The 26,495-nt window shown below is 38.5% G+C and overlaps 1 protein-coding gene across 15 annotated transcripts in view; it reads left to right on the top strand.

Annotated features, from left to right (window-relative positions):
- Positions 1–26,495, top strand: part of ADGRL3 (adhesion G protein-coupled receptor L3) — a 3,684,852-nt gene that overhangs the window by 3,639,805 nt on the left and 18,552 nt on the right. For 10 of the 15 annotated variants that reach the window (XM_044060915.1, XM_044060918.1, XM_044060917.1 and 7 more), the window contains one exon: positions 18,835–18,963. The exons of the other annotated variants lie outside the window; for them this stretch is intronic. In XM_044060915.1, the coding sequence (XP_043916850.1) occupies positions 18,835–18,963 (129 nt within the window). The remainder of the gene's footprint in view (positions 1–18,834; positions 18,964–26,495) is intronic. 15 annotated transcript variants of the gene reach the window in all.

The following is a 26,495-nucleotide window of genomic DNA, read 5'->3' as shown; positions in this document are numbered from 1 at the left end:
TCCTTCTAAAAGTACATTGATTGATTAGATGCACTAATTCATCAAAATCCCATATATTGAAACACTTCATTTAAAAATGCCGCATACACTAAATAGCCCTTCTGCATTGCCCATACCCCCCTAATGTAAGTATACTAACCCTGAGTTACAACAGTGGAGAAAAGAGAATACTCCTGACACACTAAACCACTGCTGGCACAGACCTCTCAACTGTCCAGATTTTCACAGAATGCCTAGATTTTTGCCTCATATTTTTGACATATTCCTCATAAAATTTCTGTTTTTTTGGCAAATCACTGAGGATTGAAATAACTAAATAATGTCATACATTTGAGTTTCAGACTTCATTTCCTTCAAAAAAAGGCAAGTTAAGACAAATGCTGTTATTCTACCAACTTTTTAAATCTGTAAGAGCACTATATAAAATGTGTCCTTATTTTTGGGCTTTTGTCCCAGGATTATGTTAGGGTTTGTCCAGATTTCTTGTGCTTAGAAGTTAAGACATATGGCACACACACACACACATAAACACACACACGCACACGCGCACACACACACACACACACACACACACACACACACACACACACACACACACACACACACACACACACAGTCTTGAAATTCTAAACATGGAGGAACAACATAAAAGTAGTAAGTAGCAAGGATCTAATACCGATCTGCAGTAATTCGCATTGTAATTCCTAAGCTCCAAAACCACACCAACTGTTATTATCTATAGGCTTATATTGTTTTCATTTAGAAGTGATTCAGTTATTTGTGGTTTAGATCAAATAAGTATTTCATCAAATGTACCATTGTTTACTTTTTAGTCAAATGTGCTTTAGATCTAATCATACACACACACACACACACACACACACACACACACACACACACACACACACACACACACACACACACACACACACACACACACACACACACACACACACACGCACGCACACACACACACACACGCACACACACGCACACACACACACACACTGGTCTAGTACACATGCTTACGTACCATTAACTTATGACACACTTCCCTGCAGCCACTTGTTCATGTTGGTAAGTGCCCTAACTCCCATTAACTTGATCTCCATGAAGAAACAATAGGACAACTGTCTCTCCCAGAAGCATGTCCCTTACCCTAAAAACTCCCACCTAAAATTTCCTTTCCATCTCTAACTTTTACTATCTGATTGCTCCCAAAACCCAGAATCTCCCTCCTTAATCTTCTAATCTCTTCCTAAACCTAAAATCCCCCCTCCCTAACCCTAATCTTCCGATACCTTCTGATCACTCCTGAAGCATAAAATCCCCCTTCCTTCCCTAACGCTAACGTTCTGATACCTTCTGATTGCTCCTTAGACCTAAAATCTCCCTACCCCTCCTTAACTCTAACCTTTCCATCGCTCCCTAAACCTAAAATTTCCCAACCCTTCTTAACTCTAACCTTTCCATCGCTCCCTAAACCTAAAATCTCCCTACCCTCCTTAACTCTAACTTTTCCATTGCTCCCTAAACCTAAAATCCTCCTCTCCTCCCCTCCATAACCCTAATCTTCTGATTGCTTCCTAAACCTAAAATATTCCTTCCTCCCAAACCCTAATCTCCTGATACCCTCTGATCCCTACCTAAATCTATAATCCATTTCCCCCTTCATAACCCTATCCTTCAATCATTCCCTAAACTTAACCCCCCCCCCCTTTCCTTTCCCAAATTGTCTGCTCCACAAGCAGTTCTGCACTTTGTAAAGAAGAATGCTTTGCTGAAGTTTGAGCACTGGTCACACAGGCTGTAGCACAGGCGAGCCCTTCTCTTCATGGAACTTGTGTTTGAGGACTTTGGGCTCAACCAACTGTAAGACCCCTCCACACACACACACAAACACTTTTTTAATTTATATTTACAGCTGTGGCCTGGATCATGGCTGAAAAGGTAAAATGTTCCAGAGACCAACCCACTTATCTGGTTAAGAAATAAATGCATAAATAGTAAACTAAATAACTGCAGGTATTGCAAGTTAAGGGAATTAATGTTCCCATTTCCACAGTAACATCCTAGAGTGTAATGTGAGTTAACACTGTAGTACTTCACTTAGGATAAATAATTTATGAGCAGGTACATTTGTAGGGCTTCGGGCTGAATGATTTATGTGCCACCTTGTCAGTGTGTGCTGTTTATGCATAAGTTCATATGTAAGGTGTTGCATTTGTGAAATAGTGGACAGCTTCATTTTTGTTTCAGTGCTAACAAATCTATGCTGTAATTTCCCTTCAAACATCCAGCCACTTGTTTTTGAGAACCATAGTGACTTTTTCCATCATATTTTTTAATTGAGTTGAATTCTTGGCTTTATGATAACAGTTTACATTTTCTCATTTCTTCTACCTCTTGTTCTAGACTGTGTTGTAATGCTTTTGTGTGGTATGTTACATTTCTTTCCAGAGGCATCCTACCTGAAGTGTTCTGTTCTTACTTTGGTATATTTTGCTGTTGTATTTACTATAAACCACAGTCCTTGTCAGAGTCTGTAACTGGAAGTACTACCTGTATTTGGGTGTAAATGTCCCACATTTCTAATTGCTAACACAAACTGTTTGAGAAATTTGCCATGCAGGGCATTCAGACAAACTCTGTTTGTAAGTGAAGGCTGTTGTATAGCTACTTTAGCTAACATTTGACAAGATCACCCCCCATTAGTAGTAGCTCATGGTTTCTTCCATCCTTCTTATTTCTTTTTTTGTCATGTTGTCATTTTCCTGACTGAGAATGTTATTCTTTGTGAACTGAAATGCCATTTTTTTGCCTGTAATGGTAATGCAGGCAGTATCAGTGGTTCATCAGGTTGCACACTGACATTTGGTGCTGGATGATCAGAAGGCTGTAGGTTCTATTCCCACCAAAAGAAGTTAGACTAATTTTTCCAGTACTGGTAGTGCAACATAACATAAATATCCCATCTGATGGCAGGTCAGTGAGATGCAAAAGATCTCATAACACTTACTGAAATGAGTAGGGAGATTTCCCTGGTGTCCTAGCCACATTTCCTGTAGCCAATGTGAATACTATCTCTGGTCTATGCTGTAAAGAGGCCACAAGCGTAGTGGGAGTATCCTGATCAACAAAGCATAAATACATAAAAAAATAACTAAACTCAGATTATGTTCCTTTCTTCATGTTTTTCTTTCATTGATTCATATTTCTTTGTTTATTTTGTTGATAAACGTTGTCCAGTTAGGCATGGCTAGTTTTCAGTGGAGACCTTAGGTGGTGTTTATGCTAACTATGTGTGAGTTGACAGGACACCATCAAATTCCCCATTTACACATTAAAAAAAAAGAATGGCATGTCTTTGGCGGAGATGTTGAAAACAATGAGGAAGTAACTCTCTGTGCTCAAGCTATTAAAATGGAGAACGAGGGTATGATTATGTTAAATGGAGAAGTTAGAATAATTTGGAAGGGTAGCACATTATTGTTATAAAATACAGAAGGATATTTACTGCTAAATTTACTTTTAGGCAAGGTTCAAAGGACAAAATCACCACCATAACAGATACAAGCATGCAAAATCTGAAGGAAATGCTACTCAATTCTAGAAGTCTAAACCTCAAAATGCACTCTCTCGTGGCACTCCTAAAAATGGAGAACATCGATATCTGTGCAGTAACTGAGACCTGGTTTAAGGGTCCAGAGAGCACCCCTGCAATACCAGCCTACAACTCTTACCACACTTTTCGGCCACAAAACCAAGGCCGAAACACTAAAGGTGGAGGAGTGTCCATATTCACCAAGGATACTCACACCTCCAGGCTAGTTGCCCAACACAATGCATCCGAAATTCTCCAGGTACAACTAACACTAGGTAAGACTGCAATCCAAATTGTAGCTTGCAACAGATCCCCCACCATGCCTCAAGATTCTCACTACACATTTTTAAGCATAATGGAAAATATTAAGATACAACCAAACACCCTAATACTGGGTGATTTCTACTACCCTGCCATTAACTGGGAAAACTACTCGGGTACCAACACCTTTTCCCAGCGGTTCTTAGAATTCATAAATTCAAGTGCCCTGGATCAACTAATCCATTGTCCCACCAGGGGCTCCAATATCCTAGACCTGGTCATTACCAACATGGGAGATAGATGCTCCACACCAGTGGTCACCCCCTCATTGGTCAGGTTTGACCATAAGCAAATCACCCTTGACATCCACATCCCACCCCCACCCCCCTAGTAAGGAAACCTCCGTAAAAAAATTCTCCAAAGCCAACTTCATGCTACTGAATTCAGAAGTGACAAACTTCATGACATCCATGCAGATGGGATCTGAAAGTTCGACTGCTGAATCCTACACTAAGGCACTGTACGAGCACATCCACTCGTGTATGAATCGTGCCATCCCAAATAGCACCAAGATGCTCTCCTCCAAAAAAAGGAAGCCAGTCTGGTGGTCCCCTGCTTTAAACAAACTATACAACAGAAGGAAGAAACTGTTGCAGAAAAGAAGAAAATCCCAGGATGCAAAAAACTCCCTCACTAGCCTCAGTAAGAAGCTGAGATCCCTTATAAAATCCTCAAAAGCTAGTTACGAAAATAAAATTGCCAAAAATTCCAAAGACAACCACAAGGCATTCTATAGTTATGTCAAGAATCTAAATGGCAATGCTCAGATCTGCTGTGAGCTACAACAGAATGGCATTAAATGTACTGATCCCAAGGATATTGCCAATATCCTGGCAGATCGATTTAGTGCCAACTTCACCCCCCTCTCAACCCCTAAAGGGCCCATCTCAATACCAAAAGATTGCCAAATTCCGGTAGTCATGGCCACACAGGTAGAAACCACACTCTCCAAAGCTAAGGCTACAGCATCCTTGGGACCAGATGACATCCCAGGCTGTGTACTACATGAACTACAAAATGAACTGGCCCCTCACCTAAGTGTCATGTTTAACCATAGCCTCACCTCAGGCTTCGTGCCCACTGAGGGGCATACAGCTACAGTTATCCCACTCCACAAGGGGGGATCCACCTTGGTTCCCGGGAACTACAGTCCCATCACTCTGCCGAGCCTGATCTGCAAGGGCATGGAACGCATTATCATGGAACTTATAAACAAAGAGATTGGCAACCTTCAAACACTGGACCCCACCCAGTTTGGGTTCATGAAGGGCCAAGCTTGTCTCCTGAACCTGATTGACTTCTTTGAATCAGTCTCCAGATGATGTGGATGAGGGAAAGGCAGTCCACACGGCCTATCTGGACCTCGCCAAGGCCTTCGACACAATCCCCCACTCTGGAATCATACATAAACTTACTAAGCTGGGCATAAATCCCTGCATCACTCAACGGGTTGCCAACTGGCTTACTGACAGAACCCAGACTGTAAAAGTGGCTGACTCCAAATCCAGCTCCAGACAAGTGACAAGTGGAGTACCTCAGGGTTCAGTCCTGGGACCACTCTTGTTTGTCTTCTACTTCTTTGAAGTACAGGCCAACACTAAGGGACTCTGGCTAACAAAGTTCGCAGATGACTGCAAACTAGGAGCCATTACTGAATCCCCAAATGATGTGGAAGTTCTACAAAAGGGCCTTACAGAAACAGATGCCTGGTGCCAAAGCCATGGGATCAAGCTTAATTCCAAGAAATATATAGCTATCCATTTGGAAAAAAACATGTACCCATGAATTACCACATAGGTGGCAGTACACTAAACATCAATAGTGTGATGAGAGACTTAGGGACACAGGTGGACAGTGGTCTCACCTTCAATAACCACATCGCCACAACAGTCAGGAAATTCTTCTATGTGGCACACCTCATCACTAAGGGATTTTCATCCACTATACTCATCCCTCATTAGACCCATTGTAGAGTATAACACCCCATTTGGTATGTACCTCACAAGACATCTGCAACAGCTGGAAAGGCCACAGAAATATCTCACTAAAAGCATCACAGGCCTAAAGCAGATGCTATATGCTGACCATCTAAAAAAAACTCCAGCTATACTCTGTGGCATATCGTCTACTCAGAGGTGATCTCTGCTTAACATACAAGGCCATGTCAAACCCTGAGCTAATGGACATGCTCCGCTTAAAGAAATCCCAATCCCTCAGAGCCACACACTCCAGGGATCGAAACCTTGCCATCACAATTAACAAAACATGCTGGAGGGATAGGTTCCTGACTCAGACACTCTCCATACTCTGGAATAGACTGCCCATACATGTCAAGCAGAGCGCCTCCTTGGACCTCTTCAAAAGGAACCTTGATGATTGGATGTGAGGTAGAAAATTCACCCCAGGGATCATGTTAGTCGCCCTGCTAGAAAAGGGTCCAGGGAAGTAAATATTGTGGGAAGAAATATCCAGGGAATTGTTATGACTAGGCTTGTATAGGCCCTAGGGCCGATAGCCTAGTACCAACCTATGAACCTATGAAAAGTTTGCTACATGGAAGCCAGGAGCAGTTTCAATAACAGTATCAATAACTAGTCATGTAGGGATAAACTTAAAAGTTGAGGAGGTGAACTTTCTTGATAGTAAAATCACTAAAGCAGAAATAAAGAGGTTCCTAAAATATATTAAGAACAGAGCTCACGAAATGATGTTCTGTACAGCTGGAAGTTCAGCTTATTATACAAAGAAGCTGTCAAATTGTTTATGGAAAATAAAAATAGAGAACTGTAGGCCTAGTTCATTAGAGAAGTGCACATATAAAATATTTAGTAAAATTATACAATCAAGACCAGTCTAAATTAAAAGTCAGTAAAAGTACTTAGGAGTAGCAGATGGGTGGCTTTCAGTCAGGTCTGTACAATGCATAGTTTGGGTAAAAAAGGAATTTGTTATTTTAAACTCTTCTCAGAAATATCTGGTGAGTTTGGTCAATGGATTTAAACAAGGCTTGTGACAAAATACTACATGAAACTATATCTCCAATGCTATAATTAATTTGCTTTGAAGTATAGTTTTAAAACTGGATAAATTATGTTTATACTAAAACTTCTGTTAGGCTTTTAATTCATGCACATGTTGGCTCCACTGTTTCTGTGTCAAGAGGAATTAAAAAATTGTGCTGTCAGAGCATTGTACTTTGAGTAGTGATGTGAAACTTTGTGTAGGCCTCTTTTGTCAATTTTCTTGTCAGACTAAATTGGCCCTTATATTGTTTATCAGATTCTATGAGTCATTCAGGAGGCATTTTGGGAATATGCTTAAATATGAATAGCCATATAAATAGCCATAAAGTTAAAGGATTTGGTAATGATGCTGTATTGCAAGTGTTTTGTTAAAGAACGATAGCTTCACTTATCCTGGAATTTGTAATGAAATCTGGATATTTATTAGTTTTGGTTGGATACAATTGAAAAAAAATGGAACACATGGTTAAAAATGTGATGTCTGTACAAAATCCCTTATGTTAACAATGAATGTGTGATAACATCCTATTTACTGGGCGTAAGAACCTATTTTGCAAGAATATTCTTGTGTCAAATGATTGAGAAGTTATATGACTGCTTTTTTTAGACTAATATAGGTTCATAGGTGTGTACTAGGCTGATGGACCCGGGGCCTTTACAAGCCTAGCCATAGGATTACCCTGGCATAGTGCCACCTAACCTTAGTTCCCAGTGCCTCTGTCGAGTAGAGCCACTGGAGTTATCCCTGGGGTGAATTTTCTGTTACCCATTCACTCGTCAAGATTTCTCTTGAAGAAGGTCAGCAAGTTGCTCTGCTTGACATGTATGGGAAGTCTGTTCCATAGCATGGGCAGTCTCTGGGTTATGAACCTGTCCCTCCAGCATGTTCTGTTAATTGTGGTAATGAGGTTAAGGTCTCTGGAACATGTGGTGTGGAAGGACTGGGATTTCTTTAGATGTAGCATTTCTAATAGAGCTGGGTCAGACATGGCTTTATAAGTCAAGTACAGATCGCCTCTAAGAAGGCAATATGAGACAGAGAATAGTTGGGAGTTTTTTGAGTCTGTCCATGTTGGACAAGTGTTTAAGGCCTAGGATCCTCTTTGTGAGGTACTTTTGTGGCCTCTCCAGTTGTTGCAGGTGTCTAGTGAGGTACATGCCAAATGGGGCATTGTACTCGATGATTGGCCTAATAAGGGAAGAGTAGAGGGAGTCAATGACCTCTTTCATCCTGGATGCAAAACCGTTAGTAATGAGATGTGCCACATAGAAGGACTTTCTGACCACAGTGGCAATGTGGTGATCAAAACAGAGGTTGCTGTCAATCTGTGTTCCCAGATCTCTTATAACACCTTCTGTGTTCAGTGGACTATCATCAATGTGGTAATTCATGGGAACCATTTTTTTCCAAAAGGGGATGCCGACCCATTTTTTGGCATTGAACTTAAGGCCATGGTTCTGACACCAGTCATTGGTCACAGTGAGACCATTCTGTTGGATGTCATCACTTGGGAAGTTAATAATAGCTCCCAACTTACAATCATCTGCAAACTCTGTCAGCCAGAACCCCTTCATGTTGGCCTGGACTTCAGAGAATTAGATACCAAACAGGAGATGATCCAGGACCAAACCCTGTGGGACTCCACTCATTACTAATCGGCAGTCTGACTTGGAGTCAGCTACTTTCACACTGTGGGTTCTATCTGTGAGCCAGTTTGCAACCCACCTAGTGTTATAGGGGTTGATGCCAAGCTTAGTGAGTTTTTCTATGATTCCTGGGTGGGGAATGATATCAAAAGCCTTGGCCAGATAAAGGTAGGCTGTACGAACCACTTTGCCTTCATTCACAGCTCTGGTGACTGACTCAAAGAAGTTAACCAAGTTGAGCAGGCATGATCTACCCTTCACAAAACCAAACTGTGTGGGATCCAGACTAGTGTGTTGGGCATGCTGTTTTGCCTTAGGGGCTTTGGTTGAGTGGCACGCTGTTTAGGAGAATTATGTGTCTCATAATTAGTGTTGTGTTGTGGTGGTCGAGTGCGTTTCTGCCTTGGACATCTCTGCTGATTGGAAAGATTTGTATTGAGAGCCTCCGCAAAGGTGGGTGTTTGGTTTGTGTTTTATTTGAAGGCAGTGCTGGTGTGTGTTCCGGTTCCGAAGGGCTAATTGTTCCATGTGGTGTGGTGCAAGTGTTGATCTTCTCCTCTTGACCAGCTATTTCGGTCTTGGCTGGAGAGTGCGTGGCTTCCAATTTGGATATATAAGTGCATCTCTCGCAAGTCTGAGTGTTGGAAGGTAAGAGGAGAGGGTTGTCGGTGTACATGAGGCAGTTGCTACATTGCCTCATGATGCCCAAGTTCACCAGGTTAATAGGAGAAAGCACAGGGAACTGACCTTTAGACATGCCTGGAGGGGTGGGCATTGATAATAAGTACTAGCTCTATTTTCTTGTAGAATGTTTAATGCTGGTAACACTTGTATGCTACAATAATTGCTACAAGAAGTCTGGTAACATGCTAGACTAATAAGGTAGTATAAGTGCAGGAATGGAGAGAATTAGTAGAGCTAAGGGAAAATTTGAAGAGCAGACTCTGGCACCACTCAGAAGCTTACAAACAGTCCTGGATACAACAAGTCTGTATCTGGACTAGACTAGTTGCAGGAAAGGCAGGAAACAACAGCAAACATGGGCTTTTAAACTGGAAAGTTGATAGAGATGGAAAACTGTCCAAACAGCCAATAAACTACAATTTCTGAGCCAGGAACCACTCCTCTTGTGGTAGATGGGCTACCTAGTGCTTATCTACTCCCTACTACACAGAAAGGCTTGAGGGGGGCTCAGAAGCTTACAAACCGTCCTGGGTACAGCAACTCTGTATATGAACTAGTCTCGTTACAGGAAAGGGGGGAAACAAGCTTAGAATTTTTTTTTATTAAAGTGGAAAAGGAGAAAGCTGGAGCAGAAGATAATTCAAGGTTAAGAATCTAAGTGGGTTGGCCTACACAAATGTTCTCTCTCTTTTAGGTAGAATGAACTAATGACACTAGACTGTCCTAGATCAAATATACAGTATGGGCGGGCAACTGCAAAGCCACCAAGTATAAGACAAGACAACAATAGGGGGGGTGAGAAACTATTACAGCTACTAGCTGTAGCCACTAAATGAAAGTTTTAAACTGATAAAGGATCAAGGAGACTCTAGAAAATACTTTTAACTGCAAACAAATCAGTTATATGATACCTGACTAGAACACGGAAACCTCACAAAAACGCACAGGAAAGCACTCACAAACAGAAAATACAACTCTCAGTATGAAAAAGCAGTTTACAGTTAAGTCATTCAGTAAACATGCAATTAGAGTAATGACACAGTGTCTAGCAATGAAAAATACCGTTAAAACAGTATAAAACAGTACATAAATGGAGTGAAACTAAAAAAAGCTTGATAACAGTGCAAAATGTAGTAGGTTAACTGTATAGCACAATTATAAGCATTACAGAAGTGCAATTTAATGAAATAAGTGTAAGAAAAAAACTTATCATGCTCTTGGAATCTTAAGGAATTTCTGTTTAGCCTCAGTAGTGAATCATCATCCACAGCCTGGTAAATACAAGCATAGCCTTTTGCAGGCACAGGGTTTATATACCAGAAAGGATGGAAGAATTAAGAAGATCAAATTACTACTCAGTCCTTCTAGCCCCTGCTGTTACTCAATCACTCATGCTACAGAAGGTCAGGAAACCCTGTTACTCTCAATAATAATGAAGACAACAGACTATCAGCAGAAAATGGCTGCCAGAAACACAGGAAACTCAATAAACAAAACTACCAGGCCAGGACAACAGCAGGCCTCTATCAAGATTATGCCACCTGAGCAGAACACAGAAACCTCATGATAAATGCATAGAAAGAGCACTCACAAAGAGAAATTACTAGTCTCAGTATGAAAAAGCAGTTTACAGTTTAGTAATTAAATAAAAATGCAATTATAGTAATGCACACTATTACAGCTACTAGCTGTAGCCACTAAATGAAAGTTTTAGACAGATAAAGGAGCATGGAGACTCTAGAAAATGCTTTTAACTACAAACAAATCATTTATATGATACTTGACTAGAACACAGAAACCTCCAAAAAAATACACAGAAAAGCACTCACAAACAGAAAATACAACTCTCAGTATGAAAAAGCAGTTTACAGTTAAGTAGTTCAGTAAACATGCAATTAGAGTAATAAAACAGTATCTAGCAATGAAAAATACAGTTAAAACAGTATAAAACAGTACATAAATGCAGTGAAACAGTAAAAAAGCTTTATAACAGTGCAAAATGTAGTAGATTAACTGTATAGCACAATTTAACCGTTACATAAATGCAATTCAATGAAATAAGTGTAAGAAATAACTTATCCTGCTTTTGGAATCTTAAGGAATTTTTGCTTAGTCTCAGTAAAGAATCACCATCCACAGCCTGGTAAATATATGGAAAAGTTGTTTAAATCCATTGAAGAAAGTAATATTATATCAAACTAAAGAGTATGTTCAACTATAGTGTCACATACTGTTTATTTGTGGAACAGTTTACATAAATTATTTATGGGGCTCTGTTAAGGGAGATTTAAATCTCAGTTTATTATTACTTATCAGGACTTTTTTCAGAAATGGAATCTTCCAATTCAGACTAAAACTGCATCATCAAGAGATTTAACAGTTAGAAGTTTAGAAAATAAATGTGAGTTTTTAAATACATGAGTCAAAATTGTTTATTGTGGTATAAACTAACTCTGAATGCTAAGTATGTAGAACAGAGATGGAAAATGTTACCATATGAAATTGTAATGTTTTACAGTTAGGATGTGTGAGAAAGCAACAAAAGCAACCAAAGGAGTAGTCCACACAGGATTTATTCAGTGAAGTGCTTTTCATTCGATTAGTAATCAGGACTTCTTCAGATAAACGTGTGGACTACTCCTTTGGTTGCTTTTATTCCTTTCTTTGGTTTGTTCATTTGGATTTTTGGCTTCTAAAAAAAAATATGTGTACATACAAGATTTGTATTTCAAGTTAACACATACACGCATAACTATAAAAGGACAAATGTTATACAGAAGCACAAAAAAGGAAGTGAATTGCTTTTGTATTGAATTAGAAACTATTTTGCATGCCTTTGTATTATTTTACTAGACATTTATATACGTATTATGGAAAGTATGGCTCATTAGATGTGGTATGGTGTTATATAGTATGTCATGAAGTAATGAAATGACCCTTTTTGTACAAATGTGTGATGGAGATACACTTTTGACTGGCATAATCTGTGATATTTTTTATGTTTGTGATAGAATTAAAGAAAAACAAATACCCTTTTTTATAAAACTTTAAAGAGATGGTGTTTCATGGAGGAGTGACAAATATTGATCTTATTTCTCTACATTGCTGTGGGATCCAGGCATTTTGGAAGGCGTTACCATCACAATTTCAAAAGAATGCATTCTCTCTCTTTTTTGATGAACCTTGTTTGAATATATGCACAATTGTTATAATTACAGTATAGCTAGTTCATTCTGAGAAATGTATTCATCACAGAATATTTGGTTTCTCAGATGTACTTTTGCTATATGCAGTATGCTGTGATGGAATTATGATTTTTGTACATTCAACAGTGTTTCACTGATGTATTGTAACCTCTGTGCAATATGCATTTGTTTTGTTACCACTAATTAAGAACCTGTACCCCACCCTTTTTTTTTGGTACGTACCAAGGGATCTTTTACATCCATCTAGGGTATCACCAACTCTGTAAATGGAAACCTCATCCACCTGAGCTATTACCATCCTTGACAGATGGGAATCCCATAAACCAATGCTATTGCCAACTCTGTCAGATGGAAACCTCATACACCCACACTATTGCCAATTCTGATAGATGAGAACCTTATCCACCTATTCTTTAGCAGACGGAACCTCATCCACCTAAGTTCTCTACAACTTTGACAGATTGGAACCTCATCCACCTAAGTTATCTCCAACTTTGGCAGATTGGAACCTCATCCACCTAAGCTACAGTATCTCCAGCTTTGGAAGGAACCTCATCGACCTATGCTATCACCAACTTTGGCAGATTGGAACCTCATGCATCTAAGGTATCTCTAACTTTGGCAGATTGGAACCTCATCCACCTAAGCTATCTCCAGCTTTGGCAGATTGGAACCTCATCCATCTAAGCTATCTCCAACTTTGGCAGATTGGAACCTCATCCACGTAAGCTATCTCCAACCTTGGTAGATTGGAACCTCATCCACCTAAGCTATCTCCAACTTTGGAATGAACCTCATCCAACTGTGCTGTCACCAACTTTGGTATATTGGTACGTCATCCATCTAAGCTATCACCAACTTTGGCAGATGGGAACATCATACACTTACTCTATTGCCAATTCTGATAGATGGGAACTGCATCCACCTCTGCTTTAGCAGATGGTAAACTCATCCACTCCTGTTTTAGCAGATGGGACCCTCATCCACCTAAGCTATCTCCAACTTTGGCAGATTGGAACTTCATCCATCTAAGCTATCTCCAACTTTGGCAGATTGGAACCTCATCCACCTAAGCTATCTCCAACTTAGGAAGGAACATCATACACCTATGCTGTCACCAACTTTGACAGATTGGAACCTCATCCACCTAAGCTATCTACAACTTTGGACAGAACCTCATCCACCTATGCTATCACCAACTTTGACAGATTGGCACCTCATCCATCTAAGCTATCACCAACTTTGGCAGATGGGAACATCATACATTTACTGTATTGACAATTCTGATAGATGGGAACCACATCCACCTCTGCCATAGCAGATGGGAAACTCATCCACCCCTGCTTTAGCTGATGGGAACCTCATCCACTTAAGCTCTCTCCATTATTGACAGATTGGAGCCTTATCCACCTAAGCTATCTCCAACTTTGGCAAATTGGAACCTCATCCACCTAGGCTTTCTCCAACTTTGGAAAGAACCTCATCCATCCATGCTATCACCAACTTTGGTAGATTGGAACATCATTCATCTATGCTATCACCAACTTTGGCAGACTGGAACCTCATTGACCAAAATTATTGCCAAATCTGGCAGATGGGAACCTCATACACCTGCGCTATTGCCAACTCTGGCAGATAGGAACTTCATACACCTACATTATTGCCAATTATGGCAGATGAGAATGTCATTAACCTTAACTTTGGCAGATAGGAATTTCCTCCACCTAAGCTACCAACAACTCTGGAAGATAGGAACCTCATCCAACTTTGGAACCTCATCAACCTAAGTTATTGATGACTCTGGCAGATAGGAATTTCATCCACCTAGGTTGTCATCAACTTTGGTAGATGAGACCCTCATCCACCTAAGCTATCATCAACTCTCTTTGATGGGGACCTCAGCTTAAAGTCTTAAGAGTGGATCTTCTTTCACCATACTAATTGCAGTGTCAATGCTAGAAAATGAATCCAGACATTTGGTGTGTGGATAGAACCTACAGCCCTCTGATACTGCTGACCTCAAAGGAAAGTACTACCTTCTGAGCCACTGATACCAATATATGCTGCACCATGTATTTGAGTAGTCTGTCTTTATACCTGCCACTTCTACTCCCACCATGACTTTGAGTAGTCTGTCTTTATGCCTGCCACTTTTACTCCCACCATGACTTTGAGTAGTCTGTCTTTATGTCTGCCACATTTACTCCCACCATGACTTTAAGTAGTCTGTCTTTATGCCTGCCACTTTTACTCCCACCATGACTTTGAGTAGTCTGTCTTTATGCCTGCCACTTTTACTCCCACCATGACTTTGAGTAGTCTGTCTTTATGTCTGCCACATTTACTCCCACCATGACTTTAAGTAGTCTGTCTTTATGCCTGCCACTTTTACTCCCAGTTGCAGTACTTGCTAAAAGAGGGAAAAATAAAAAAGTTGAATGGCTACATTTTGAAATCAAAACAGTGAAAGGAGCAATTACCAAACAATGACAAAAAAAATAATCGAATGCTCATGCTGCATACCTTGTGCTTGCTGAGGGATTCAAGAGTACTCAGTAAAAGGGAATAATTGACAAATTAAAAAGCATTAAATGTCATTCCACATGCAATTCAGTATGTAAAGGTAAAAATTCTGAAGTTCTGTCAGTAAATGCAAAGGACTAAAGAAAGCTATAAGTTGCTAACAAGCAGCTTCCTGTAGTTCAGGGTTTGGCCCTGTTAACCTCCACTTGCCTGCTATGTCACTCTTAATAACTCAGTTAACCAGATGGTGCACCCAGGCAACCCCTGAAAGGGAAAAAAACTGTTTCCAGAAGGTTTACTAGGTTAACAAGTTAAAACGAACTAAACAAGTTAGTGGTTAAGTAGCAGGACTCACCTGGTCATGGTGGGGATGTTACACAGAGCTCTGTAATGGGGGGGGGGTCACTCTTTTTCTTTTTTTAATATTTTTCTCAGACATACATGTGGAAAATGGGGTACTGAATAACAAAATATGCTTATGACGGCTAATTGGGTAACATGATTACTTCAGTAAAAATTCCAGAGTTCTCCAATATAGTTTAAAAACATACAGACCTGACAACCTGATAATGACCTCACATTTAATGTCAACAAATGTAACATTATTTGACAAAAACATATACATTATTACTGTAAAATAAATGGTTACATTATAAAAATGAGATTGTTCTTAATGATCTAGACAGACTCCAATTTAAACTCTGACCTGTACTACCTACCAAAGGCAGAAATAAATATGCATCTAATTTTAACAAGCATATATAGTCACTCCAGGGAGATCATGGTACTATTTTATACTTCACTCATCCAACTGTTTATTGAGTACAGTGTGTGTTCAGTAGCCTTTGAATAAACTCCATGCAACGCAAAACACCAGGACTTGGAGATGGCTGTAGAATCCAGTATAAAAATCTTTATTTGACACAAACACTTTCGTGGGTAACCCCACTTCTTCAGATGTCTAATACATTTTAAAAACAGCTCTTAGTTTAAATATCCTCTTGAGACACATGATTAAAATCAACCAATACATTGTTCTGGTATGAACAAGCAAATTTAAAGCAACATCCTACTAGGTACATGCCAGTAACTGTACTAGAGATCTGAATGTATATGTATACACTTCTAAAAGCCTATTTATAAAGTATCTAGATTCAAATTTCCATAACATTTCAGTTTACAGTCACAAGCACAGAATATATCTGCAAATATTTATATTTTCCACTTCTGTTCTCCAAAACACATATAAGCCTATAACAAGAAGTCAGTAATTTATCATACAAACAACTCAACAGCACATCTTGCCTAAAAAGCTGACTAAGCTTTCACTTAGGACATTTCTATTTACAATCACGGACAAAGAATATATCTGCACATGTTTATATTTTCCTCTGATGTTCTCCAAAACACATACAAACCTGTAACAAGAAGTCAGTTATTTATCATCTGAACAATTCCACAGCACATTTTACCTAAAAAGCTTCCTAGACTTTAACTTAGGATGCAGAGGTATATATTAGTTTAATCCATGACCTCTATCAGCCCTTAATCTTACTATCCACTTTGCTTCAAACTCTTCAGTGATGTTCCATAGATCCCCCCTCTTATACTCTCATATGTTCTCCCTATAACTAGAAATTTAAAGACATGTTTCTACATCATTATTAATAGTGTCTGGCCAAGACATTCACTTTGTTCTTTTTGTGGATGGCATAAATGTGTTCACGTATTCTTTCCTTCAGAGACTTGTCTGTCTTCCCTACATAGAAACTACGGCACACTGTGCAATGGGCCAAGTAGACTAAATGCTCTGTTTCACAGGTGGCATTGATGTCAACTCATATGTCTTTACCTGATCTGGATGTTCAAACGTGGAGGTACTGTCTATATATTTAAAAAAATTACATCTGCCACATTTATTTGTACCTAGAAGATGTCGAAGGATATTTGTGAAAGATCACCTTAGAAGAACAAAAGACATTTTCGTTCAGTTAGCAGAATTTGTTTCATTCATAGTAAAACAAAAATATATGAATTCATCCATTTGTAAAGTGGCCTACAAATTTTTTATGCTGAGAAAAAATCAGGTAAATGTTAACAGTGCTTGTTGACTAACTTTTTACATTAGTCATTTTACATTTTGTTCATGGCAATATGGGGTTGAATATGAATCAAATGGCACAGAATTTGGGACATTAAAGGGTAACAAAAGGAGCCTGGACACTGAAGACAAAAATTTAAATAGGAAATCTGTGCTAATAGAGATTTTGGCATGAAAATTAAACATCTTGTTCAGAAATCCTCCTCTCTCTGTATATATGCATATCTATATATATATCTATATATATATATATATATATATATATATATATATATATATATATATGTTTATATGTATATTTATTTAATTTTGTTCACTGAGTATACTCCACTGAACCTGTGGTCCTTTTTCATTATAACCTTTAGGTGATGATTACAGTGTAAGGGAGCAGTATACCCAGGATATTGGGGATCTCCTTTGGTCTTTCATGCCATTTGTGATTATTTATAACATTCATCTGAACTACAATACCTTCAAATCCTTTACCTGTGACCTAGTTTAATGTCTTATTTGAAGGACAGCACAGGCTTCACTGTATTACCTGCACTGGATGTGAATCCAGGAGTATAAGGTGACAGTCATGGCCTACAGCTTGTGGACTTTTCAGAATCAGAGGCATGCGCACTCTTCTTAGACTTTGGCATATTCAGCTGTCACACGTGAGTGCTCACAGGACATCAAAACACACTTAGGAGACAAGAAAGAAAAGTAGTTCTTTAGCTTTTAAAAGCACAGTCACACCTTTTCATATGCGGCCTATGTATTTATTTGGAGTCTTCAGATTGATAACTCTGAAAATAATGGAAATGTCACATGACTGTCGATGCAAGCAAGCAGCTTCAGGTATTTACATGTTGGCCGTCTCATGGCACCTGTGATGTTATCAATGTTTTTTGTATAATCTTTGCTTGCATTAAAAAAAAAATAGAGATACTTGAAGTAGGACAAGGGGTCTAAGCTGTGAAATATGCAAGTATAATGAGTCACTGTAATAAATCCTTAAGGAGATCAAGTGTCAGGCACATTAAGAATGAAACAGGAAAAATTAGTAGATTACTAAAAAAAGGAGCATCAAATTACAATGTAAGATAAAACAGTAATTACTGCCCCAAAAAACATTGATTTGTTTAGATTTATTTTCAGTCTTGTTTCATCAGTTTATAGAGGTGGAAGGTTCTGCTACCAAAACTTCTTAAAGATCACTTGTGTTGTATTGATGGAAAAAGACAGCAGCTTAGAGAATGTCTGTTGCATTGTGTTATGACTGATTACCAAAGTACTGAAGTGATAAACTTAACCAGCACTGTTTTCCATTAATCAACAGAAAAACAGTACTACTGAAAATACCAAAGAATATAATATAAAAGTTTTTGTTGATCTTGAATGTATATTATTTCTTGTATTTTACATTGTCCTGCCAAGCTTTTTGTTGTGTACATAGCTGATGCCTTTTGCTTTGAAAGGCAAGCATGTGACTGCAGACTGCATTTTTTTTTTTTGCTTGGATTTGGGGAATGTTCTAAGTGTAGCTTTGTCACAACACATGGCATTGTGCAAACATTCATGTGGTCACAGACACTTTATTTACCGGCATAGTTGTAGTACGTTAAGCTTGCTGCTTGTGGGAAACAAGACTGTTTCAAGTGTTATCATTCTTAATGCTTTCGTTTATTGCACTTGCCTGATTGACCTTTTTTTCTTTGTTTTTCTATCGGGCTGCTTCAGGAGCCATGGCTAATCACCTTATAACCAATGCTCTGCTCCGTCCTCATGGCACTAACAATCCGTATAATACATTACTTGGGGAATCTGCAGTCTATAACAACCCTTCTGTCAGCATGTACAACCCACAAGGTGTGCCAGAGTTTCTCTTCCTCTTTCTAGAGATAGTATCCCGTTTTTGTGACTGATATCGACACATTATCTATAAATAGATATATAAATACATAGATATATATAAAACAAAAGTAACGCTGTCCTCACTATGGCTTTGGCATGAGCCCTTTAGAATAAAACCTGCCATATTAGATGCATGCTTTTCTCACCAAAGTACATTTTTGTAGTCTGCTTTATGTTGTCATTTGTATAGTCACTGTGTTGTCAGTGTGTTGTGTCATCAATATATAGCACTTTTTAAAGGAAAACTGCAACAAAACAGTGAGTTTTTTTACATTCTGTAGAAGCTTTAAAATATTGCCTCCCATCCATTTATTTTTAATGTGCTGTTTTCCATTTGCAGCAGTGCAGATTGCTCTGATTTGTTCACTGTTGAATCATTTTGTATGACTGTAATGGGATGTAATATGTATTTTAAGAACAGCATCAAAAACAGACTCTTACTTCATTTCAGCAAACTAACTGTACAAAGAAGGATATGTTCTGTATCCTTCAGTAGCCTTTAATGATAACATATGATCAGAAAGTTCATTTATTTAATTGTTTCACTTAAAGTGGAAGGTTGACCAAAGCATATGGCTTCTACAGGAAAATAAAGACTTACATATTGAATGTGGTTTTCCTTTAATGGATGGATTTTGTTTTCTTCTGGAGGTAAGTTTGTTGTAAAGTTCTGTTGCAGAAATATTACGAAGTAAGTCCCATTTCCTTCTGTTTACCATACTGACTTGTATAAAATTCTGAGTATATATAGCTTTAGATGGTAGTAGGAACATTTTTTATTGTAGTTCACAAAAGCTGCTTTAATTAAAGCATCTGAAAAAGCATACTATCTACAGAACAATCTTTGTTCATTCTGTGCTGTCATTTGAACCGTAACTCCTCTCTGCATTGCACTGCAATTTCTAACGGACCAAACTGTTGCCTTGCTATATTTAACCTGCCACATTACTTGAACCTTACTCCTTCCTATACTGTATTGCATAGTTTGTCAGGGTAACCATTAAGCCTTGTGAAACATAATAGGTATATGCAAGTGGATTTCAGCAGGAAAATGCACTCTTTCTAGAGTATAACCATGCAATGGCCAAATGTTTGTACTCTGTGTACATGTAGGTGATTTGTATAACTTATATTGTAAATTTAAATGCTCAGTCATCAAATATATGTATATAAATTAAGTGATGGAGAAGCATAGATTACACTGTATTATTTTATGGTGCTGTAAATGCCTTGTTAATGTAAATTATGTACACTGCATTATTTTACAGCACTGTAAATGCCTTGTTAATATATATTATATATACTGTATTATTTTATGACACTGTAAATGCCTTATTAATGTATATTATGCTAACTGCATTATTTTATGGCACTGTAAATGCCTTATTAATATATAGTATATATACTACATTATCTTTTGACACTGTAGAATGGGTGTGTCACCCCAGGTGCAAAAGTTCCTTGATATTTCTCTGAGACTGGGAAAGAGTGAGAGAATATATATGTGTGGGTATGTGTGTGTGCTTGTGTGCCCATGACTGTGTGTGTGTGTGTGTGTGTGTGTGTGTGTGTGTGTGTGTGTGTGTGTGTGTGTGTGTGTGTGTGTGTGTGCATTTCAGAATACTCAAGGATCTGTTTGGTGAGTGATATCTAAATATCTAAAGTATGAGATTATGGAATGAAGTATTTAATAAATGGGAAAATCAAATTTCCTGATCTTAATAGTTATCATGTGTGCTACTTGATTAAGACCTCTGTATTACCATTTGTACATTTATTTCCTGTTTTTTATTTTGAATTACTATTTCTTATTCATTTTTATGGCGTATGACAATTGTTTTCTTTCCCTAAATCACCACTTCGATAGGAATCGACATTTAGATAGTTTCTCTAAGTTCTTGTGTATGGGCTGTTTTATGAGTGATCTTTCTTCAGTAGTTCTGCAAAGATTTTAAACATATTTAAGGTATCAGGTAAGATTTTTCTATTGTTTTGTTAATAATGTTAGGAATGTACTGTTAGCATTTCTTACCTTTATGCATTTTAAGCGACTTAATCCAGAATCAGACAATGGATAAATGTGGCCCTAGGCAGCGTAATGTATCACTGCGATCCAGCTATATCAATATCTCATTACTTGTCTGTCTATTGCAATTACGACTGTCCAAATATATCAAGTGTGCATACTATATCCTTTACTTTTACAGAGGTTTGGATTTAATTTAAAACTTTTATTTCAGATTTTACAACAAAAACACTGACCGCTATTTGTTAAACAAAACAAAACCCTCTCATGTTGAAAACAGACTTAGCATGAGCAACAGAATACTTCTTTTCCTTTGAAACTTACATTTATTGAAAAAAAAACATCTGGCAACCCAGTAGACAACAAGCGAATCATAGTCAGATAACTTATCAAGGGTGCAGAAATTTAAAAGATAAATGTGAAATGCACTGCTAACTGCATGGGACAGCCCAATGGACCCAAGTATCCCTTTTTAGGAGCAGCGCATGAATGCTGCCTGGTGAAATGATTTGGTCAGAGTCACATAGAAGGCAATATCTGAACGTATTAGACCCTGCTCTACAAGAAGTAGCTCACTAACAGTCCGTAGCCTAACTGGACTGCACTAGGAACCCTAAAGGGACAATGCTAGCAAAAACAAAAAAAATAAATGTCCAGGGACCTGCATTGTTACTGATACATCCTGTAAGTGGTTACACTGATTATGTAACCACTTGAAGAAGTCCTTGGGACAAAAGATGGTTCAGGGAGTTAAGTGCCTTCGGGTCAAGCATCTCCTTCATATTTCTGTCCTTGATGTCCCACCTCCCTATACTTTTATCCCTTCTGAAACTGCTTTCCAAGTAATGTCAGAAGCACATGTGGTGACTGATTGCTTTGGAGCAGGAAAGGGAGATCTGGATTTAAGGATATCTGTTTTCTCCACCAAAATGTTTTTCTTCTGACAACCCCCCACACTGGGATTTGAAAAGATAAAGGGTATTGATGCTGGGACCAAAGAGATTTCAGATACCACTGTATTTTTCTCATGTGAAGTGTTGACAGGGGTATCATGAAAATCATAGATGCCATGAGACCCATAATACTGAGGTACTGCCTCGTATTGACTGAAGTCTGAGTGGAAGACCTTAGAAATACATCTATTTTTCTTGTGTAAGAGACGCTGTTTGAACTGAGGTGTCTAGTTGACATCCCAGGAACACAATCCTGTGTGAAGGAGTCAAGAAAGACTTTTGAATGTTCTCTTGGAATTAAAGCTTGCGTAAGAGATCTCTCACCCAAGAGAGAGAGATTCCTGACACGCTGAAAAAGGAAAAAAAGCTCTGCAATGATAAGCAAGTTGTCTAAATATGGAAACGTGTATACTTGGTAGCCTGCAATGAGCTATAACTGGAGCTAAATAATTTGTGAGCACTCACGGTGAAGTGCATATTCCAAAGGATAAATCATAGAACTCATAATGTGATAAAAACACACAAAACCTTAAGAAACATCTGATGTCTAGTTGAATAGGGATGTAATGATAAGCATCTTTTAAATCTAGTGTTACTAGGAAACTTGAAAGAGGAAGAAGTAGTAACAGGTTGTGAAGTTACATCATTTTTAGTTTGGGCGCTGTCTCAAACAGATTATGAAAGGGACATCCAGAACTGGTCCCCAATTATTTTCTTTCTTTGATAGTAGGAACATTCTTTAATAAAAACCTTTCCCCACCTGGGAAGGAGGAACTGCTTATATTACTCCTTGGGACAGCACGTGATGAAGAAGTAGCTGAAACAAAAGACTCTGATCTGAAGAATAAGGAATTACCCTAGAAAGGAAGAATTTCCATCCATTGCCATCTGTAACCTTGGTGAATGATCTTCAGAACTCATGTCTGAAACTGTTGCCAAAGAGAAAAACAGAGATTCAGACTTTCTGGTAAAAAAGGGGCCAGGGTGGGAAGGGTTCACAAGGTCTCTTAAATAGTAATTTAGACTTGTTGGACTGTCCTTAGTTTTGGGAGCGTCAAGGCTTCCTATTGGAACCCGCATTGCTATTTCTTCTTAAAAGTCTGTTTACCTGTCTTTTGTTGAGACTATTTATTTGCCTTTTTTGCCAAAATTGGACGAGGAGATAGAAAATCCCTTGGAAAATTTAGAAAAGGAAGGTGGAAACATTTTAGAGATTCCTTGGATCACCTTGCCATTTTCATCACACTTTTTGATTACCTCTGTAGCAAAAGAGTCAAACACTAAATCTGTATCCAAGGGAGAGTTTATATTCTTATTTTTAACATCATCTGGGAGGTTCTGAGAATGCAGCCATGCAAAGATCAAAACAGTACCAGTGGCCATAGTCCTTGAAGAAGTATCAGTAGAGTCATATGCAGACTATAAACAATTGAGTAGTGACCTGAGCAATAGAACAAACTAAGTTATTTAAAGTAGATTTTTCTTCACAAGAAGAAACTGTAGATAAAACATTCCTCATGAGCATGACAGTTCAAAATTCTGAAAATCAGAGTTGCAAAAGTATATACTTTTTCCCCATATTTATCAATAATTTTCCTATCTTTATTAGAAAGAGTTGGACTGGAATTAACTAAGTGTTTAGCAGCAGTGGGATCAACTAATGCTATAGCTGCTGGGTCAAATTTGGGAATACTGTATAAAAATGTAAAAGACTGAGTGACTTTATACATCCTATTTGCATTTTTAGGGGCATCTGGCTGACGATTAGGAAAACCGAAGACAGTAATACCACACATATTGTAGATTCTGGAAAATCCTTCTGTAAGAACTATAGTATTTTCAGAGGGACTGATAAACTTCAGTTTTCTCCCACTGAAAACTCTCAGACATTTTAGCAATAGTGTTAGAGAAACAGAAACTCCCACAGGGAGAATCAGAAACTGAGTTCTCATCTAAGTCTGATTCAGAAGTCTGAGGAAAAAAAACTGTATCAGTCTCTGCATCTTATAGTTCAGATTCAGAATCCTGAATCTCCTTAGGAAAAGATGTCTGTCTTTTACCAGAAACTACTTTACAATGAGGATCAATAGCTTAAATTAAACAGTGAGTGAGACCCTATCCAAAGAAAACTGAGGAGGAGTAGATACATGCTTGGTTTTCTATTTCTTTTTGACAGGAAAAATAGGGCTAATCATGTTACTAATGGCAGCAACAGCTTCCCTGTGGATGGGCTCATTATTCTGACACAACAGAGGACGTGGCTAATCTGCTATCCGTAGTGGCTGTAGTTACTACACCAGAGGGATCTGGGGCAAAAGATGAATCATCTTTGGTACAGAAAATGGACATAGCAGAGTCACCCACCTGCTGCTGAGGCAAATTGCTAGCCTGTTGTGGTGGCAAATGCTGTTTGCTTATTTTTTTTCCTTTTTGAGGCAGGAAAAAGGGCCGAATATGGTGCATCTTTCCCAGGGAAAATAAACATTTGCCAGTACACATTACCAGTCTACAAAGTTACTTTTTTGATAGATAAATGTAGTAAAACACTCCAAAACACCATGCCAGCCCCACATAAGTAAAATAAACACAATTTCACCACAGAAAAATGTTTTCCATTACTTTACACCACTTTTAAACTGACAGAAAAAATGAGCAGTCCATTTAAAATTATGTTACAGTATCAAGACAGTCCATTAAAACACAACACTGCTAGCTTTAAAATAACTTTCCTGAAGAGGAAATGAATAAAACATCAACAAAATTAAAAAAAATGGAAGCATTTTCCCGAAAGGGAACTTATCTGCCCAACAAAGAAAAGAATAAGCCGACCATTGATCCTCAAAAGTCTCAGAGGAGCGTACTCTCAGCAGCAGTAAAGTTTTAAAGGGTTTCATGCCCAAACTTGCCTTTTAGTCAGGTCAGCTCAAGCTGCCTGACAGTTTGGTCCCATGGAAGGTGCCCTGAAGCTTTGGAAGCTGCTGGCTGTTATATTCTTGGCAGGATATAAGCTGTGTAGCTAAGGCTATTGCTACGTAATGGTAGGATACTTAATTCCACTTCCTACAGGTACTGCTTGCCCTGGAATGCATCAATATTTGCATTGACATGGAGACCTCATTGTGAACTATTGAGAGCCCCCCATTAAAGGTTTCAAAGCCTACCACATGTTCAGACCCACCGCAACTAAATGCGTCAGTGTCTCTATATTTGTAAAACAAATTTCACCTCCAGACTCATTAGATAGGATTATAATCTGGAACTTTTCTATGTACAATTTACCAGTAATAAAGTCCCTTATCACAGCATAGACAAGTATTGGACCCCCTCTCTGTCCCCTTTCGACTATATTTCCTATCTGGCCAGTGTGGAAGCCTTGTGCAATAAGGCAAGCACAATTATCCTAGGGGATTTCAACTACCCGTCCATCAACTTGGAGACTTGTACATCTCCTAACATGTATTTGTAGAGATTTCTGCTCTTCATGAATGCAAACTCCCTGAACCAACTACTCTGCCCCAGCTAGGGGCAACATAATCCTGGATTTTGTTCTCTCCAATATTGGACAGCTCTGCAGCTCTGTTCTCTGTCAGTCAAAATGGGCCAAAGTTTAATCACATTCAGCACAGGTCTGAAACCAGAAGCATCCTGTAATAACCTGGTATTCAGAGATTATACAAAATGAATCTACTAAAACTGGCTAAATTAAAAATTTCATTCAAATCTGATGATCCTTCTGTGCATGTTGAATCATTTTATCAACAAATTCTATGCACGTATAATTAGCTGCATAGATGCATCTGTCCCTCTCTGAAGTAAATACAATAACAGATTTAAAAATAAACTCTTATGTTGCAACTCGGATATAAACAGGCTGTTTAATAAAAGGAAAAAGTACATTGCACGTAAAAATAAAAGTAACTCTTTAGATGCCAAAAACACTCTTGATAAACATAACAGGGGACTCTGGACCCTGATCAAATCAACCAAGCTAGGTTTTAGGTAAAAGAGCAACCCAGGCAAAAGACAGCCACAAAGTTTTATCTAACTATGTCAGAAATCTCAGAAAAAAAAATGCACAGTGGCGCACAGACCTAATCGTAAATGATATCACATACTCAGAACTAGAGAGCATAGCCAATTTGCTAGCAGATTAATTTAGCTCTAACTTCACTCCATCCCCACCCATACATTGCTATATTACACAACAACATCTACTCCCCCCTTAAGTCTTCCAAGAATAAGTTCTCAAAGCACTATCCAAGACCCAGTCTGGAAGTTGGCACAGAGAGTTAAGGCTATGTGTTGTAGTTACTGTGGTACAAGGTTTGATTTCCACAGTCCATATTTGTCTAATCTCTATACTTAAACAAGTGAGTTAACCAGATAGTGCTTGAGGGCAACTGCCAGTTTGGGTAAGGCTCCTCAATATTCCCTTGGACTGCAAGCCTTGTAACTACTGATGACCTTTTGATAAACACTGCTTCTTTGTGACTGGATAACATACCAGG

The sequence above is a fragment of the Protopterus annectens genome, chromosome 2.part0 (genome assembly GCF_019279795.1).
Source record: "Protopterus annectens isolate FY-2018-M chromosome 2.part0, PAN1.0, whole genome shotgun sequence".
Classification (NCBI taxonomy): domain Eukaryota; kingdom Metazoa; phylum Chordata; order Ceratodontiformes; family Protopteridae; genus Protopterus; species Protopterus annectens.
The sequence above is the reverse complement of the archived record's forward strand: the minus strand, read 5'-3'. Positions and strand labels throughout refer to the sequence as shown.